Genomic DNA, 16693 nt, shown 5'->3' with positions numbered 1-16693 from the left:
ATCCCTGCAATCTCCACCCGTTTGTTCTAGACCTGCTCTTTGGAGCAAAACGGCATCTCCAGGTGGGAATGGGAAAAGGCCCTCTTTGAAATCCCGGAGAGCCCCTGCCAGCAGATCTCGACACTGTCGAGCTAGACAGACCAACAATCTGAATCTGAGTAGGTTGGGCTCCTAGGTTTTAAAACCCAATAAGGCATCTGTTCTGGGGGTTAAACATGCGCCAGGAAAAAGCCCTAAAAGTGGTCATAAGCGGCTCAGAATATGCCTCCCCTGCATTTGAGACGGCAAGATGCACAACCCTTGGCACTTCGGTGTGCAGGCAGGCAGGCATATTGAAAAGCGTGCACACTGGAGTCAAGGTGCGTTCCCATCTGCTTCCACTCAGAGATTCAACAGGCAGCAACTTTGGCAAGGCTGTGGACGAGCTGGCCCTGATCAAGAGCAGGCCTTGGAGAAGATGGTGCAGACGAGAGTCAGAAAAGGGGAGGGATCGTCAGGAGGATTCAAAGTCAGCCAGCCATTCGTCACTTGGCAGGGTTGTCGACTGTGGTGGGTGCCGCAGGCCTGCCCAAGCAACACCCAAATTCCTTGTGCAGCATCCAGGTTGCAGGAGACGCTCAGATAAGCCACCGAACACCCTGTGTGGTCCGACATTTGGGAGACAAACAGCATTTCCCAGACGTGAAAAACTACGCCCATCCTTCCAACTCCTTCGCTTGCTGTGCCCTGGCTTCTCAAGTAAGGGATGTTTGTGTGAAGGCACAGAGGGGCTGGCACTGGACTTGCGAACAGAAGGTCCCAGGTTCAATCCCAGGTACCTCCAACTAGGGCTGGGGAAAAACTCGGCCTGAACCCCTGGAGAGAGCGAGCTGGAGACTCCCCAAGCTGGAGTCCTCCAGATGTGTTGGACTTCAACTCCGTGAAGCAAGAAGGAGGGGAACCCTTAATAAGAGCCCCCAAACAAATCAATGGACCCATGACTGGAGCAAAAAGCAAATGGAACTCAGGAGAAGAATACGTTTTATATACTAAAAATGTAGGTGCATGTACACCAAACTAAACTTGCTTTGGCAAGTGAAAGCACAAGGTCACAAGCAGACATAGGGCCACTCATGCCTTAAAAGTACAACCAGGTGTGTACCATCCAAGAGAATTAAATGCAAGAAACTCTATCGCAAGGATAGACAGAACATAGACATGGCAATGCTGCAAACACAGAGCCTCAAATGATAACATGCAATTAGCGATCTTCAGGAATGCGAAAGGGTGTGACATCTACCATACAGAAATGACTCCAGTTCAAAAATGTGTCAATTTAGGGTGCAATCTTAAGCATGTTTAGACAGAGAAAAGGCCTACAACTTCCAGCATTCCCCAGCCAGCAACGCTGGGAGTTGCATTTTTTTTCTGTCTAAACACGTATAGGATTGCACCCTAACTAATCGAGAAAAAAGTATCGCTTATTTTTCAATTTTTCCCAATTGGAAAAAAAACAGGTTTCCATGGCTTCAAAATTTCCAGAAATTCTAACATCTCTACTCTTATACGTGTGAGCATATCGGAGCGTAGCCTTGATTTTCATCTGCTCTGGACTGTAAACTCCTTGCAGGCAGGGGCAGTATCCTATTATGCCTGTGTGCCAGCAGGAGTGCCAGAGCAACAAGGATTTAGCGGTTATAAAAGCGAAAGGAGTGGAACTGGGCAGTTCAGCGCACCTTGCAGGACAGAGCTCTGCTGATGTGCCCTGATCTGGAAATGACTATTTCCACCCATTTCTGGAATTACTTCTGCAACCACTAATCCCCTGTTGTGCAAGCCGTCACTCCTGCTGGCAGACCCCCCCCCCCCCCCGAAGGGAACAGCCATGCCACCTGCACGATCCAATGTACCTTCTTAGCAAAGGGCTCTCGTACCCGTTTTCCTCTCCAACCAGCTTTGTCCGATGAGGCCAAGCCAAATAAGTAACCATTTAAAAAATAAAAAACACTGCCTCATCAGGGTCACAATCCTAGACGTGTCTACTCAGAGGTAGGCCCCACTGAATTCAATGGAATTTACTTCCCCATAGGCATGCATAGGATTGTAGACTCAAAGTTTCTAAAAACTTTAAGCTCTCTCATTAATCCATTAAACTAGCTGTAGCCAACAGCCAATGTCCTCGCGTTACCTTAGCGTAAAACATTACTCCTGCTCCTTGGAACTGGGCCTCCCCCTTGTGGCTGGAAACAAGAGCTTTCTGGAGAAACTTGTTGTCCAATTGAGGGCAACATCAAAGATCATAGCCAGGAACTCAGGGTCCAAAACAGATCTCTTGCTCCCTTGTGTCTATTTGTAGATTGTAAGCCCCTTGGGGCAGAGAGCTGTCCTTCCATTCTATGGAAAGCACCATGTATATAGATGGCACTACATAAAGTAATAAAAACACATGCAGACCGCAACATATACAAGCAAAGTAAAATAAAAAAACTTAACAACACAAGACTAATAACGATGCTGCTGCTGCATTTAGGCTTGTTTCAGCTTTTATTTGCAGGGATTGGGGGGAGAAAATCCTCCACATTACAAACATGATTACAAATATAAAAAGACAATCTCAGACAACAGTTAAAAATGCTACATACAAGAGTTGAGATGTAAACGTGTTTGGCAGGACCAAAATACCCGTAGCAGCCGGAAAAAGGAGAGGTATCGATATAGCACATTAGCATTCAGGTACACGAATGGCTCTTTGCTGGACATCCTACGGCAAAACAACTCCGAGATGCACGGCAACGCGAGATCTTGTACCAAACACATAACTGGAAAGGGGCGGGGAGGGGATCCTCAGCCCTCTGGCCGCATATACTCAGTCCCATGCCTGAATATTTTAAATGCATGTGTGTGTGCGCACGCGTGCGTGCGTGCACACACACACACAGATGTTGCATGCCAGCCAGGTGACATGACTATCCTAGGGAGGGGAGGAGCTCTAGATTGAATGACCTGCCCCATGTGTCTCCCCAGAACAGTCCGGAGCCCGGACAGCCCAGAGACTTCACCGCGCTGCCTCTGGTTGTTATTAATAACAGAGCAACAAAACCTCGTAGCCTTTGAGGTTGCCCCTCCCTCCCACCCGGCAGGTCAGGTCCATCTCCCAGCCCCCCACTTTCGTCTGGAGTGCAGCCATCCATGCTGGAGCCTGCCTCTGTGGTGGACGCAAAGGGAAACAGCCCTTTGCAGTCCAAGAGATGCCGCAGGAGCCCCCTGAGGAGCAGAGCCTCCACAGAGCAAGAGGCTGGACTGGGAGCAATCTGGGGTCCTTTCCAAGTCCACGATTCTTGAAGCCTTCCTCCTAACCAGCCACTGCCATCTGGATCTCCCCGCTTCCTCTGCATGTAGATTGCTAAGGGCCTCTTCTGGCCAGTCCCACTGCCTGGTTGCCACCCGCAAGATAGCCAAGGTGGCCCCTCTGCATAGCCAAGTGAAATAGTGACCCCACCACTGACTGTGGCCCAGAATCAGTGGAAAGTATAGTGACGGAAGCAGCCGTCTCATCACACTAGGGGGAAAATATTATATATATATATATATATATATATATACACACACACACACACACACACACACACAGAGCCACCCACTGGTAGTCATCTTTGAGCCCCCACCTCTGCCATGCGGAGACACCCTGTGATGTCACAGAATGGTTGCAAACACTAACTCAAACAGTGTCAAACAGTCAGCAATAGACATGCAGCTAAATGGTCCTTTTGGCAGGCTGAAAAAACTGACAGCCTTCACACAAGGAAGGGTTGGGGAACAGGCAAGGAGGCGGCAGGATTGGAAAGGAAACAGAATGGGTAGGAAACGGAAAAGGCTGCTAAGACTGTCGGGCTGAGAAGCAGCTAACCAAGGGGGGGGGATGTGGGGAGGAGGCAGAGAGCCAAAGAAACCGAGTTGAAGAAGAAAAGCATGAAAACAGGACAGAGAGGAAAAAGAAACTTGTGCTGTTGGAAGCTTTTGAAGACGGGCAGCCAGGAGGTGTCACAAGAGTGACAGGGAGGGAGGCAGGCTGAATTTTATACACCGTTTTGAACCAGCCACCCAGCTACCTATCTGGTCACAGGGTCTAGCACACGGGCGTTGAACCTTTCAGCCCGAGGGCTGAATTCTTGGAGAAGCTCTCAGGGGCCGCATTCCAGGGCGGGTGGGGCCAAAGGCCAAATACAAAAAAATACCAGCCTATTTTAGCTTAAAGCCAAGCCCACTGGTAGCAACTCGGACTTAGGAGAGGCATTTCAGTCTTTTGGAATAGAGCTGGGGGGGGGGGGGGGAGCTGCACAAAAGCCAGGAAACCACCAAACTATGGAGAATGCTTTTGTAGGACAAATCCCTCCTGCCTCTCGTGGCAGGCCTGGTTTGAAACAGACTGTGTTTTAAGGGTTTTTTTAAAAATCCCATACGCCCACTAGGGCAGGGAGCTCTGTGGTTAGATCAGGCTTAGCTGCAGCAGGGAATCCGGGGGTGCCTCAACACCCCTTCAGGATGAATATTTGGCATTGCGCTATGAGAAGCCCTGGCTGGAGCCCGTGTGTACTGTCAGAAAAGTGCCAGAAACCAGCATGTTAAAGGTGGCTTCCCCAGCAGCCCCTTGCTGGCAACAGGGACTGAAATGGAGGATGACAGCTGTGTAAACAGCAGCCTTCTCCAACCTGCCCCACTCCAGCTGTGGCTGGACTACAACTGCAATCATCCCCAGCTAGCATGGCTAGGGATGATTGGAGCTGTAGTCCAGCCACATCCAAAGGGCCGCTGGTTCCCCAGCCATGGGGTGACGATTAAGATGTTCTCACCAGGGGAATGCTGAAGTTTTTTGCACCCCACGTTTTCCTCCTCTTGGACTTGATGGGGGTTGGACTCGATGGTCTTATAGGCTCCTTCCAACCCTACTATTCTATGATTCTGTGATCCTCTGTATGCGGAGAAGCTTGTATCGTGGGCTTGATGCTGCCCCGTGGCCATGCTGTTCTTGAGACTGCAAGATCTTATCCTTCACAGGTAAGCTTCTTCTGCCTATGCCCTGGAGACAGCCACATTGGCTTGGAAGTGCCTGCCACTCTCACTTGAAAGGGGGACCAGTCTAAGAGGGGCTGTTAGGTGGGCCTTGAACCGGACGCAGCAGGGCTCTCCTTAGGACAACAGCCCAAACCAGGGGTGTGCAGAGTGGGGGAGAAAGTTCAAGTCAGCCTGAAGCCCAGTTGAAGTAAAGGAGTACTGACTAAAGAGCACTCTGCAGATGCTCAGATGCACTCTCTGGCTACAGAGGAAAAAAAAGCCATTCACAATATTTGATCAAGAGGAGAGATGTCCATTTCAAGGCTTCTGCCTTATGCCTGGAACAGCTACTGGGGTTCAATGTGAAGCGTGGGCCGCTCCCAAAATTCGGAGTGTTTTTTTGGCAAGTGACAAACATTCTTGAGAGAAGTACTGTAAGCTCCCTTCTCATGACAAAGAACAGACTTGTGGAAATAGCAGAACAGGAGCTTCCTCTTGAGGGTTGCCCAGTTTGGAGTGTTGGCATGGAGGACACGTTCCACATCCACACTCAGTAGGGCGGCATCAAAAGGCAGGGAGTAAAAAACAAGACCTCCCCCACCGCATTTTCTTAGGAAAGCACCAGCTAAACCAAAACCGGATCGAGGAGCTGGCTGACTGGAGCAACGCAGGCCTGCGCTCCAACGCTCCTTTCCCAACGGGCAGAAAAAAGGCGCTTAGACCCATCGTTGCAGCTTCAGGCCTTTGTCAACAGTAAAGGGATCTATGACTGTACAGGGCCGCAGGCTGGGAAGAGAGCAGGGCATGTATCACCACCTTGGTCGAACCTGCAAGGAGCTCACAGCCACGGCTGGAGGACATCCACAGCACCCACATGCCTCCTGCCCCAGCGCGTGGCCAAGGGACTAGATGAAGGTGGAATCCAGCGGGTTGCTTTCGTGGTTGCTCCGGGCGCGAGCTTCAAACAGCTGTTTGATCAGGGCCGACTTCTCCTGCTCCAGCTGGGCGATCCGCTCGCTTTTGTCCGTCACCTCCTGCAGAGCAAAGACAGGGGCTGCATTCACGCCGCCACACAGCTGGAAACCCCAGCCATGTCCCGTGGAAACAGGTGAGCTTGGAGGGACACAAAGCGCTGTCCCTGGCTGCTCGCTTACCTTGGTCAGAAGCCAGTTCTGCTCCTTCAACATATGGACGGTCTGCTGCGGCCCGGCCAGAGGAGGGGAGGCTGAGACAGTGCAGGCAGGGCCGTTTGTGACTGCAGCACACGGGTTCAGAGGCTGGAGAGAAAGGAAACTAGCTTACTCCAGGGCGGTGTGTCCTCCACCACTGCAGCACGCAGTCACAGAAATTGGGACAGGATGGCATGTCCTGGAAATCCTAGCTTTCCTATTGGGTTTTGTTTTAAAATGTCAGGTCTCTAGTACTTCTGGGTACAATGAGAGGCTTGGAAGAGCTGAGTACTGCTTACTGAAATCTCTTACTGGTCTACTTCAAACCCCTCTGATTTGGCATTAGATCCTGACTGGCTTCCCTCCATTTCTTGTCCACTTCCCACCACTGGAAGTCTGACTACCCAAAGGTATTCCCATCCACCTCCCCACTTTACCCATGGTGCAGTTCTCACCTTCGCCAAGAGAGACAACAGCTCACAGAGGCAGTGATTCAGTTCCTGCAGTTTGGGTAGGAGAAGGTTGAGCTGACTCAGACTTCCCTCTCCGAGCAAGTCCTGGGGAAGGAAAAGCAAGGCAGTGGGGGAATAATACGATTGAGCAACAATACAATTGAGCAACCAGGTATGTTACAGTCCCGTAGGAATTGCACATTTCCCCCCATAGGCTAAAGCATGGAAATTTGAATTTTGGGAGTACCTGTGCAACTGTGCCCATGCACATTTTCAGAAGTGTGCATTTGCAGAAATACGCACTTTTGAATGCAAGTTCAAGGAATTCTGAACATTTCCTAAGAAGTGTGTTCCTGTTTGCAGACAGGACATATTCGCATGATTTCTGAACAGAAACAAAATTCTCATACATCCCTAAGTATGACAAATGTCTACTTCTCATATAGCTCAGCACCGGCCCCTACTGCATCTGGTCAGTGGGCAGATGAATAGCTTTATCTCACTTTTTTTGTTTTCAAAAATACAACCCAAACCTTAAGCTATTTTTTAGAATAGGCTGACAGGTTCCAACCAGCTTAAGCTTTTGAGGTGTAAGTTGACAGTCATTAAGAGGGTGGGTCCAGCCACTAGGTAATTTTCTGATTTGCTGGCTATACCTGTGACATCAAAAATGTAGGCTTTTGCATTATTGGACCAAATGACAAAATGGGTTGGCTTTTACTGAGCTGAGATCCCCATAAAAGGGTTAGCTCACACCTGCTGGGGTTTTCCACACATCATCTAACTGGAGGCCGCCAACATGCTCTCTCTCAGACCATCCTCTCTGCAAAGAACTCTGCATATGTTCTGAAGCCCAAGACCCTACTCAAGTAGGAAACATGTTAATACATATCAGTTAGACTGACTCCATTGATTTTATTTGGAATTCTGTGAATGTGTGTTTTTTGCCTCCCTACCACTGCTCTATTCAATAAACTCCTTTTAATATTTGGACATTAGTGCTGCTGTGTTGTTTTAAAAGAGATTCCTCACTAAACTCTTGCCCACATGAAAGACAGCTTGGTTACAAACCCACTGCTCATGTTTTTAGAATTTTGAAAGAGGGGTTTTGTTAAGTTCTCATTTTCTGGGCTTTCGGAAAGGATTTATCCTCACTGGTGGCACTCTATCAGGAATTCTTTTTCTGGGGAACCCTTGTGAAGGAGTCCACCAGGAGGAAAATTCATCCCCCCTCACAGTCTTGTAACAAGAGGACCCCCCTCCCCCCGAGCCCAATGAGGACTTATTGCTGACTGCTGTGGGAGGGAGAGAAAACCCAAGGTGGGAAAGGGATGGAGTATCCTAGAAGTACCTTTGGAGTATCCTTGGCTGGCTGCAACACTAAAGAGGCAAACTCCATACTGCAACATTTTGTTACAGGGCATACTTAACAACAATAAATCTTGATCACCTGCCTTTCTCAATCAAAGATGGACTCAAAGCGACTCACAGTGTGAACTTTGCTTTTGCCCAGTTGCTTCTGGTGCTCTTGGAGGGCATGGATTTGCTGGTGGTACCAGTCCCGGGCCCGCTCCACCAGCTCCAGCCCCTGCAGCAAGAAATCCTTCTCCTTTTCCAGCTCTTTCATTTGCTTCAGCTGTCGAGACACAAAGCCCATGCACCTTCAGTGCACTCCTGCCCACCCAAAGTCATGCCACAGGAAGAGTGGTGGGCAAGATCATTCCGTTTGCATATTGAAGGGGACGGCCAATTTCCCCCCCCACCTCTTCTCCCAGACCATTTCACAGGAAATGAAAATGTGAACACATGACAAGAGCCATGCTTACCTTACGCCCAACGTTTCAATCAGAAACGTCTCCTACAAAAAGACACGGGGTCTTGGGTGGGGTGCTTCTGCGCTATGCATGACCTCCAGTCCTGTACATGTGGCTTCCAACTGTGCTCTAAGAACTCAAGTTGAGCCAAGCCTCAGCTAGGCTTCCGTCAAACGTAACAGCCCTGGGAAAGTGTACCTCTGAGCATGCTCAAAGTGCCTTTCCCTGACCAGACAGTTAGCTGCAGCCTGCCTTCCCCTTATTTAGGATCTCAGAGGAAGTCTCCCAGTATGGCAAGAATTCCTGCCCCTACTTGCCATAGGCAAAACTGGACGGAGCTGCTATGTTCATGATTGAACAGAAGAGGGAATTTCACCCAGGGGAGCTGGTCCTGTCACAGTGTGGGCAGAGCAAGGAAAATGACACCTGGCAAAATTTGCTTTTCTAAGAAGAGAAAGTCCATCGAGTCCCATGCCTGATGCCCACAGCGGCTGGCCAGATGGCGCAATGGGAAGGCCACGAGCTGGGCATGGAGGCAATCCCTCCACCACTTGCCCTCTAAGCAACTGGTATCCAGTCTGTGAACATGGAGGTTCTGTACAGCACTCATGACTAATAGCTTTTAAGACCTAGGTGTTTGCTTTATTGCATTTCCTAAGCCAGGGGTGGGAAACCTCCTACACATTAACCAAAGCTGGCCCACCTTGGGGCCAAATCCAGCCCTCCAGGATTCCCCAAATGGCCACACCCCCTTCCCCTGATCCCTCCCCCTATTGTTTGTTGGGTTCCTGGCTTTTATCCATCTTCCCCCACCCCCCATTGCAGCCCCCCCCCCGAGCTTTTCCAAAATTGAATCCAGCCCTGGGGCTCTCAGAGGTTCAACGCTCCTGTCCCAAGCATTGCACACCCATGACAGCTCTAAGCTTGATTAAAAACATATGAACGGAAAGCGGAGGTTTTCAGGAAGCTCTGTGGACCACATCGCAGCACGCCATTTCCACAGAGAACTGGCGCCTACGTACACGCAGACACATTTCTATCTAGCAGCCCCCCTTTTGAGAGATCCACCCCTGCAGTTTCTTTGGAAGGGGCCATAGTTTAGCAGTGGAGCACCCACCTTGCCTGCAGGTTCAACCCCAGCATCTCCAGTTTAAAAGGGTCCGGTAGCACGAGATGGAAAGAGTCCTCTCTGCTCAAGCCCTAGTACACAATCTCAGAGGGCATAATACAGCTTCCGATTTTCCTCTACCCAGAACTGCCTCTTGCTCTTGCCTCCCTCACCCCCCACAATCCAGAAATGATTCAAAACAATGGAAAGCAGCAACCCAAAGAGCATGTTTTACTGCAACGCGAGAAGGACCTACCCACAGGAAAAAATCCAGCGATTTGGGGCTTTGGAGGCTGCTGGCCAGTGGCACAAAGAAGGTGCTGTATGCTGCAAGGACCCCCATCCACCTCAGTCGGTCACCCACAACAGAATGACCGCCTCGGGCTCCCCCTGGCCAGGCCAGACTGGTTCCCACGGCGACTGGAAGAGGAAGAGACTACCAGGAGCATCCCTGAAGCTAGCAGTTTCCCCACACATGGGGGTGGGGGGACATCTTGTCTGCAGCTGATCGAAGATCTGGGGGGGGCGGAGGAGGTTCAGGAGAAGAGATAAGTAGGAGCTGCAGCGGGGTGGAAGGAAGAACTGGCCACCCAAGCAATTAAAAAAACCCTCACCCCAGCTGCAAGAAGCCATGAGGGACCATGCCAGGCCAATCAATCCGGATCAGTGAGGGATGAGCGAGTAAGCGTGCTGTTAGCCAAGAGCAAGCAGAAATGCACCAACTGGGGGAGAGATGTATTCAAGGCAGGATGGTTTGGGGGTAGTGGGGAAGCACTGATTCTAGGGCAAAGAGGGCTGGAATTTTATTTTTTTTAAAAAAACAATCAGCCCTTCTCATTGCTATAATGTGTGTCAATAACACTCCTTTTCAAAGAACACACACAACTATATCCACAACTAGCTAGTGGATATAAAATACTAGTATTAAGATCAGTTCCAGCTTAATCCTAGCCTGCTAAAAAGCCTACCCAGAACAAGACCTTAGAGAGAAACAAGCAGAGAGGTTGGCAAATCTCCAGTGGAAGGGAGTTCCATAGTTCTGAGGTTGTCACGCAGGATGCCCTTGTTGACAATGGGCCCAGCGCATCCACGAAGCCAGAAGGAGGGCTCCTCTGTGATCCAATGGCTTGTGTTTACTTTGAAATTGATGTTTTGGCCATTTGATCTATCGGGGTGTCGAACGTCTTTCCTCCTGAGGGCCGAATTGAGTTTGAGCAGCTCTTGGGGGCCGCATTCCCACAGTGGGTGGGGCTGAAGGCAAAGCGGGCGGGGCCAAATACCAGCACATTGTAGCTTCAAGCTCTTACTGGCAGTAATGAAGCCTTGGGAGAGGCACTTCGACCTTTTGGAGTGGGGTAAAAACTGCACGAAAGCTGGGAACCACCAAATGATTGATGGTTGGGGGAAAGGGGGTGGGGCCGTATGGGAACGCTGGAGGGCCAGATTTAGCCCCTCAGAACTGAGGTTCCTCACCCTGATTGGTCCTCTTTGTGTTGTTTGCCGATTTTGATGGTTATTTTTCAATGGCTTCGTATTTGCTTTTTAAATTTGGAAAGCTGCTGTCAGGTTCTTCCTAGAAGATTGAAAGACAAGGTACAAAAAAAAGTACCCTAAAAAGCAAGAACTCCCACTGGACGTGGCCTAAATGAGGACCAAAGCACAGCTACAGCACATGCATGAACCAAGTCCAAAAACCACACAGGCCTGTGGTAGAGCAGATGCTTTGCAGGCCCCAAATCCCAGCTTCAGTCCAGCAAACGGGTCAAGGTTCGCTGGGCAGAGGGAGTTCTTGTTAAGTCGTTCAGTCGTGTCCGACTCTTTGTGACCCCATGGACCAGAGCACGCCAGGCCTTCCTGTCCTGCGCTCTCTCCCGGAGGGTGCTCAAGTCCATATTCATTGCATCGGTGATGCTATCTAGCCATCTCATCCTCTGCCGTCCCCTTCTCCTTTTGCCTTCAGTCTTTCCCAGCATCAGGGTCTTTTCCAGGGAGTTTTCTCTTCGCATTAGGTGGCCAAAATAGTTGAGCTTCAGCTTCAGTATCTGTCCTTCCAATGAGCACTCAGGGTTGATTTCCTTTAGGATGGACTGATTTGACCTCCTTGCAGTCCAGGGGACTCGTAAGAGTCTTCTCCAGCACCACAGTTCGAAAGCATCAATTCTTCGGCGCTCAGCCTTCCTTATAGTCCAGCTCTCACAGCCATACATTACTACTGAGAAAACCATAGCTTTGATTAGATGGACCTTTGTCGGCAAGGTGATGTCTCTGCTTCTTACTATGCTGTCTAGGTTGGCCATAGCTTTCCTCCCAAGGAGCAAGCGTCTTTGAATTTCATGGCTACAGTCACCGTCTGCGGTGATCTTGGAGCCCAAGAAAGTAAAATCTGTCACTGCTTCCATTTCTTCCCCTTTTCTATGCCAGGAAGTGATGGGGACAGATGCCATGATCTTCGTTTTCTTAATGTTGAGTTTCAAACCAGCTTTTGCACTCTCCGCTTTCACCCTCAACAAGAGGCTCTTTAGATCCTCTTCGCTTTCTGCCATTAGGGTGGTATCATCTGCATATCGGAGGTTGTTGATAATTCTCCCAGCAATCTTAATTCCGACCTGTGATTCATCCAACCCGGCGTTTCTCATGATGTACTCTGCATATAAGTTAAATAAGCAGGGCGACAATATACAGCCTTGTCGTACTCCTTTCCCAATTTTGAACCACTCGGTTGTTCCATGTCTGGTTCTTACTGTTGCTTCTTGACCCTCGTACAGGTTTCTCAGGAGACAGGTAAGGTGGTCTGGTACTCCCATCACTTTAAGAATTTGCCACAGTTTGTTGTGATCCACACAATCAAAGGCTTTAGCGTAGTCGATGAAGCAGAAATAGAGGTTTTTCTGGAATTCTCTTGCTTTCTCCATGATCCAGCGAAAGTTGGCGATTTGATCTCTAGTTCCTCTGCCTCTTTGGAACCCCGCTTGTACTTCCAGTAGTTCTCGGTTCGCATACTGCTGAAGCCTAGCTTGTAGGATTTTGAGCATCACCTTGCTGGCATGTGAAATGAGCACAATTGTATGGTAGTTTGAACACTCTTTGGCGTTGCCCTTCTTTGGAATTGGGATGTAAACTGACCTTTTCCAGTCTTGCGGCCACTGTTGAGTGTTCCAAATTTGTTGGCATATTGAGTGCAGTGCTTTAACAGCATCATCTTTTAGGATTTTAAATAGCTCAGCTGGAATACTGTCATCTCTGCTAGCTTTGTTGTTAGTAATGCTTCCTAAGGCCCACTTGACTTCACTCTCGAGGATGTCCGGCTCAAGGTCAGTGACCGCGCTACCATGGCTATCAGGGACATTCAGATCTTTCCTGAATAGTTCTTCTGTGTATTCTTTCCACCTCTTCTTAATCTCATCTGCTTCTGTTAGGTCCCTGCCTTCTTTGTCCTTTATCATGCCCGTCTTTGCACAAAACGTTGAGATCTCCGATTTTCTTGAAGAGATCGCATGTCTTTCCCATTCTGTTGTTTTCCTCCATTTCCTTGCATTGTTCATTTAAGAAGGCCTTCTTGTCTCTCCTTGCTATTCTCTGGAAGTCTGCATTCAGTTGGATATATCTTCCCCTTTCTCCCTTGCTTTTCTCTTCCCTTCTTTCATCAGCTACTTGTAAAGCTTCATCAGACAGCCACTTGGCTTTGGCAGAGGGAGTACCAAACGCCGATACAGCCTCAGGTTGCGTCAACAGAAGCAGAGGGTCCAGATTGTGGGAAAAAATAGTTCCACTGTTCTGCATTAGTCAGGCTGCATTTGGAGTCCTGTGTCCAGTTCTGGGTGCCCAATTTCAAGAAGGACACTGACAAGCTGAAACACATCCTGAGAAGAGCAACTAGAAAGGCGAAGGGTCTGGAAACCAAGTCCTGTGAGGAATGGTTGAAAGAACTGGGAACGTTCAGCCTGGAGATGGGAAGGTTAAAGGAAGACATGATAGTGGTCTTCAAATATTTGAAGAGCCATCATGTGGAACATGGAGCAGATTCGTCTACTGTTGCTCCAGAGGGCAGGACTAAAACCAACAGATGGAAATTGCAGGGAAGGCAGATTTCAGCTTTAACATTAGGAGAACCGTCCTGACAGGGAGAGCTGTTCCCCAGTGGTGGGCTCTCCTTCGCTGGAGGTATTTAAGCAGACGCTAGACAGCCACCTGTCAGGGATGCTGTAGCTGCACCCTGCAGTGCAGAACTGGCACTGAGCACGGGGCTGGACTAGATGATCTGAGGATCCTCCAACTGTACGATTCTATGGCACACGTTAGACACTATCCAGATACATATTTAATTTGTACGCTGCCTTTCTACCAAAAAATGGCACTCAAGGCAGACTGACATCCCTTCCAACTTCGACGCCCAATTATTTAATAGCAACAAAAAATACTCCCTCCCCATTGCCATAAATTAAATTGCTGAAATGAAGAAAGCTTGGGATAACCAGCTGTGTGGATGGACTGTGAACTCCATTCAAGTCAACTCCATTCTGAATTCTTTCATTCTAAGTGTACGTCTTTCGCACCAGGCTCCAGCAGATGGATCTTGGGGTTCCAGGAAAAAACTAAAGAGGATCTCATGGTTCTAGTGGGGTGGGGAGTAAGTCTCACAAGCCTGACATCTACCGATCACTAGAGTAGACTGCACTGGGCTAAATGGATCAAGCGCCTGCCCCAGGAAAGGGTACCTGCAGGTCGTCCCTTTGGATCTCAGCTGTCATGTACACCATGACGCCACAGCGGGGCAAGACTTAGATGTTTAGCCCCCATGGCTGGTGCCCAAAAACCTCACACAGGGGGCTCTCTTACCATGGCGTAGTCCACACCGTTGGTGATGGTGTGTCTCCTGTGTTCGCCGCGGCCTCTCAGCTGCTTCCGAGCTTCCACCGCCACCACCTTAGAGCTGCTCTCCTTCTGCGTCAGGCCCTCCAGCTTCCGTATCCCACCGGCTTCTGCTGCTAGCGAATAAGAGAGGCTAGGATTGTGAGCAGTGTTGAAGAGAAAGCTATCAGATTATTAAAGTGATCTTGGGAATGCTCCCCAGGGAAAAGGAATCCACAAGGATCCACGGTTTCTAGTTCCTCCCTCAAACTGTTCCCAAGGTAACTCCTAAACTAAGCAACTCAGTCACTTCTTTTAGCATCTGCCTTTGGTTACGGAGCACATGGAGGTTGAAGGACGTAAACAAGCAGCTAGACCCTACTTAACCAATTCCAGTTAAGGTTCCATGAGGTGTGTTTACATGGAACCCCCCTCCACCCCACGGATTGCCAAAACTGGGTTGTTCAGATCAGGGGTGGGTAGGAGGTAGCTCTCTAGAAGTGCTGGACTTCCAATGCCCAGCATCCCTGGCTATTGGTCACCCTGGCAGGGGCTTCTGGGAGTCGAAGGCCGAAAGATCTAGAGATCCACCTTCTGCCCACCCCTGGTTGAGATGAGCGCTCCCAGAGGCGATCAGTTACGCCAGCCCCTCTGCCCCCATCCAGTGGGGAACGTCTATAAGAAGGTGCGGGGGCTGACAACCTTGGGCTTAATTCCAAAGGTATGGGGAGGGGGCTTCGACTGCCATTCCAAGCACACCGACTAGCGGAGGGTGCAGTCCTATGCATGTTTAGGCAGGAAAAAAAGGCTGTGGGACGCTGGGAGTCGCAGGACCTTTTCTGTCTACGCCTGCATATTTCCGAACCGGTACGGCTGTACTCAGGGGTGTGACTACTTGCCTCCGAGTAAGCTCGATTCGGATTGTTCTGCTAGGGCGCTTACTCAGTGGTGAGAGAGAGGCACTCTGCTTATGGCCAGAGGCCCCCTCTGCAGGGGAGACGCCCGTGCACGCGAACGAAGAGGGCGCGTCGCGGGCCCCGAGCCCCCGGGGCGTCCAGAGCGCAGGCCGCCCTCGCCGCCGCCCGCGCCCGCCGCTCACCCGCTCTCTGGCACTGCAGCTGCTCGGCCGGCCGGCCGGCGAACTTCTCCAGGCTCCGGGGAGCGCCGCCGCCGCCCCTGCCCGACGCGCCCTCGGCAGCGGGGGCTTCGCCCGCCCCTCTGCGGGGCGCGGCGGGGCCGCCGGGGCGCGCCGCCGGGGCTCCGCCGGCGGGGGCGGCCGGGCTGCCGCCGCCGCCGCCGCCCTCCGGGGTGAGGAGCGCGGCTCGCAGGCCCAGCACGAACCTCTCGAAGGTGAGGTAGCCGCTGGGCGGCGCGGCGCGGCGCAGCCCGTCCAGGACGCCGCGGGGCAGCTCGCGCTCCTCGCCGTCGGGCTGCAGCCGCCAGCGGGACTCGATCTCCCGCAGGTGCACCGACCCGCGCCGGCGGTCGTCCAGGATGTCGAAGAGCGTCCGCAGGCTTTGCAGGAACGCCCGCGGCAGCCCCGCGGCGCCTCCGGGTGGCGGCGGCGGCGGCGGCGCCATCGCAGCCCCGCGCCGCGGACGCGCCGAGCCGACACAAAGTTGCCCCGCGGGCTTGAATGGGCCGCCCTGCCGTGACGTCAGCGCCCCGTCGCCGCGCATTGGCCCGCCGGCCCGGCCCTCGGCGCCGATTGGCCGAGCCGCGTCGCGGGCTGGTTTGATTTCGTTTCCTCGCGTTCCGCGCGGCTGGCTTGTCTCTCGCGCTGCTGGGGGAGGAGACCCCCCCCCCCGTCGGACGAAGAGGCGAGGTGCTGCCCCAGGAGGCTGTTCCAAGTGGTCCGGAGCCTGGTCGGTTCTGTGGCTCCGGAACCACTGGAGCATTCTAAGGCCTCCTGTGAGGCCTTGGCAAGGCACTTTGCAGATAAAATTGATCAGATTAGGTGTGTTACTCTGCACGCTGTGGATACAGTTAGTGAGCAAGAGGCGGCCTGCGGCAAACCGGTTTTGTGGGATCGGTTCCAGCTTCTTCCTCCTGATGAAGTGGACAAGGTGTTCTCATCGGTACAGCCGACCACCTGCTTACTTGATCCTTGCCCATCTTGGCTCATTATGAGCTGCAGAGAGAGACTGGGTGAGGGGATCAAGGCGTTGGTGAACGCCTCCCTTGAGGAGGGAGTGATGCCATCAGCCCTCAAGGAGGCAGTGATAAGACCGCTCTTAAAGAAGCCCTCCTTGGATCCTCAAGTTCTGAACA

At 51.3% G+C, this 16693-nt stretch overlaps 1 protein-coding gene across 1 annotated transcript; it reads right to left on the bottom strand.

The window, feature by feature from the left end:
• Nucleotides 1-5936: 5936 nt before the first annotated feature.
• SAPCD2 (suppressor APC domain containing 2) lies at nt 5937-16002 on the bottom strand. Its single transcript, XM_084820780.1, has 6 exons — nt 15522-16002; nt 14411-14559; nt 8142-8288; nt 6656-6757; nt 6186-6308; nt 5937-6065 (listed from the first exon to the last, which is right to left on the bottom strand). The coding sequence occupies exons 1-6, from the start codon at nt 16000-16002 to the stop codon at nt 5937-5939; spliced, it is 1131 nt and encodes a 376-aa protein (XP_084676906.1).
• Between the last annotated feature and the right edge of the window lie 691 nt (nt 16003-16693).

This window comes from Heloderma suspectum, chromosome 14 (assembly GCF_057233095.1).
Source record: "Heloderma suspectum isolate Gila_16-S chromosome 14, 16-S_ref, whole genome shotgun sequence".
NCBI classification, from domain to species: domain Eukaryota; kingdom Metazoa; phylum Chordata; class Lepidosauria; order Squamata; family Helodermatidae; genus Heloderma; species Heloderma suspectum.
The sequence above is the reverse complement of the archived record's forward strand: the minus strand, read 5'-3'. Positions and strand labels throughout refer to the sequence as shown.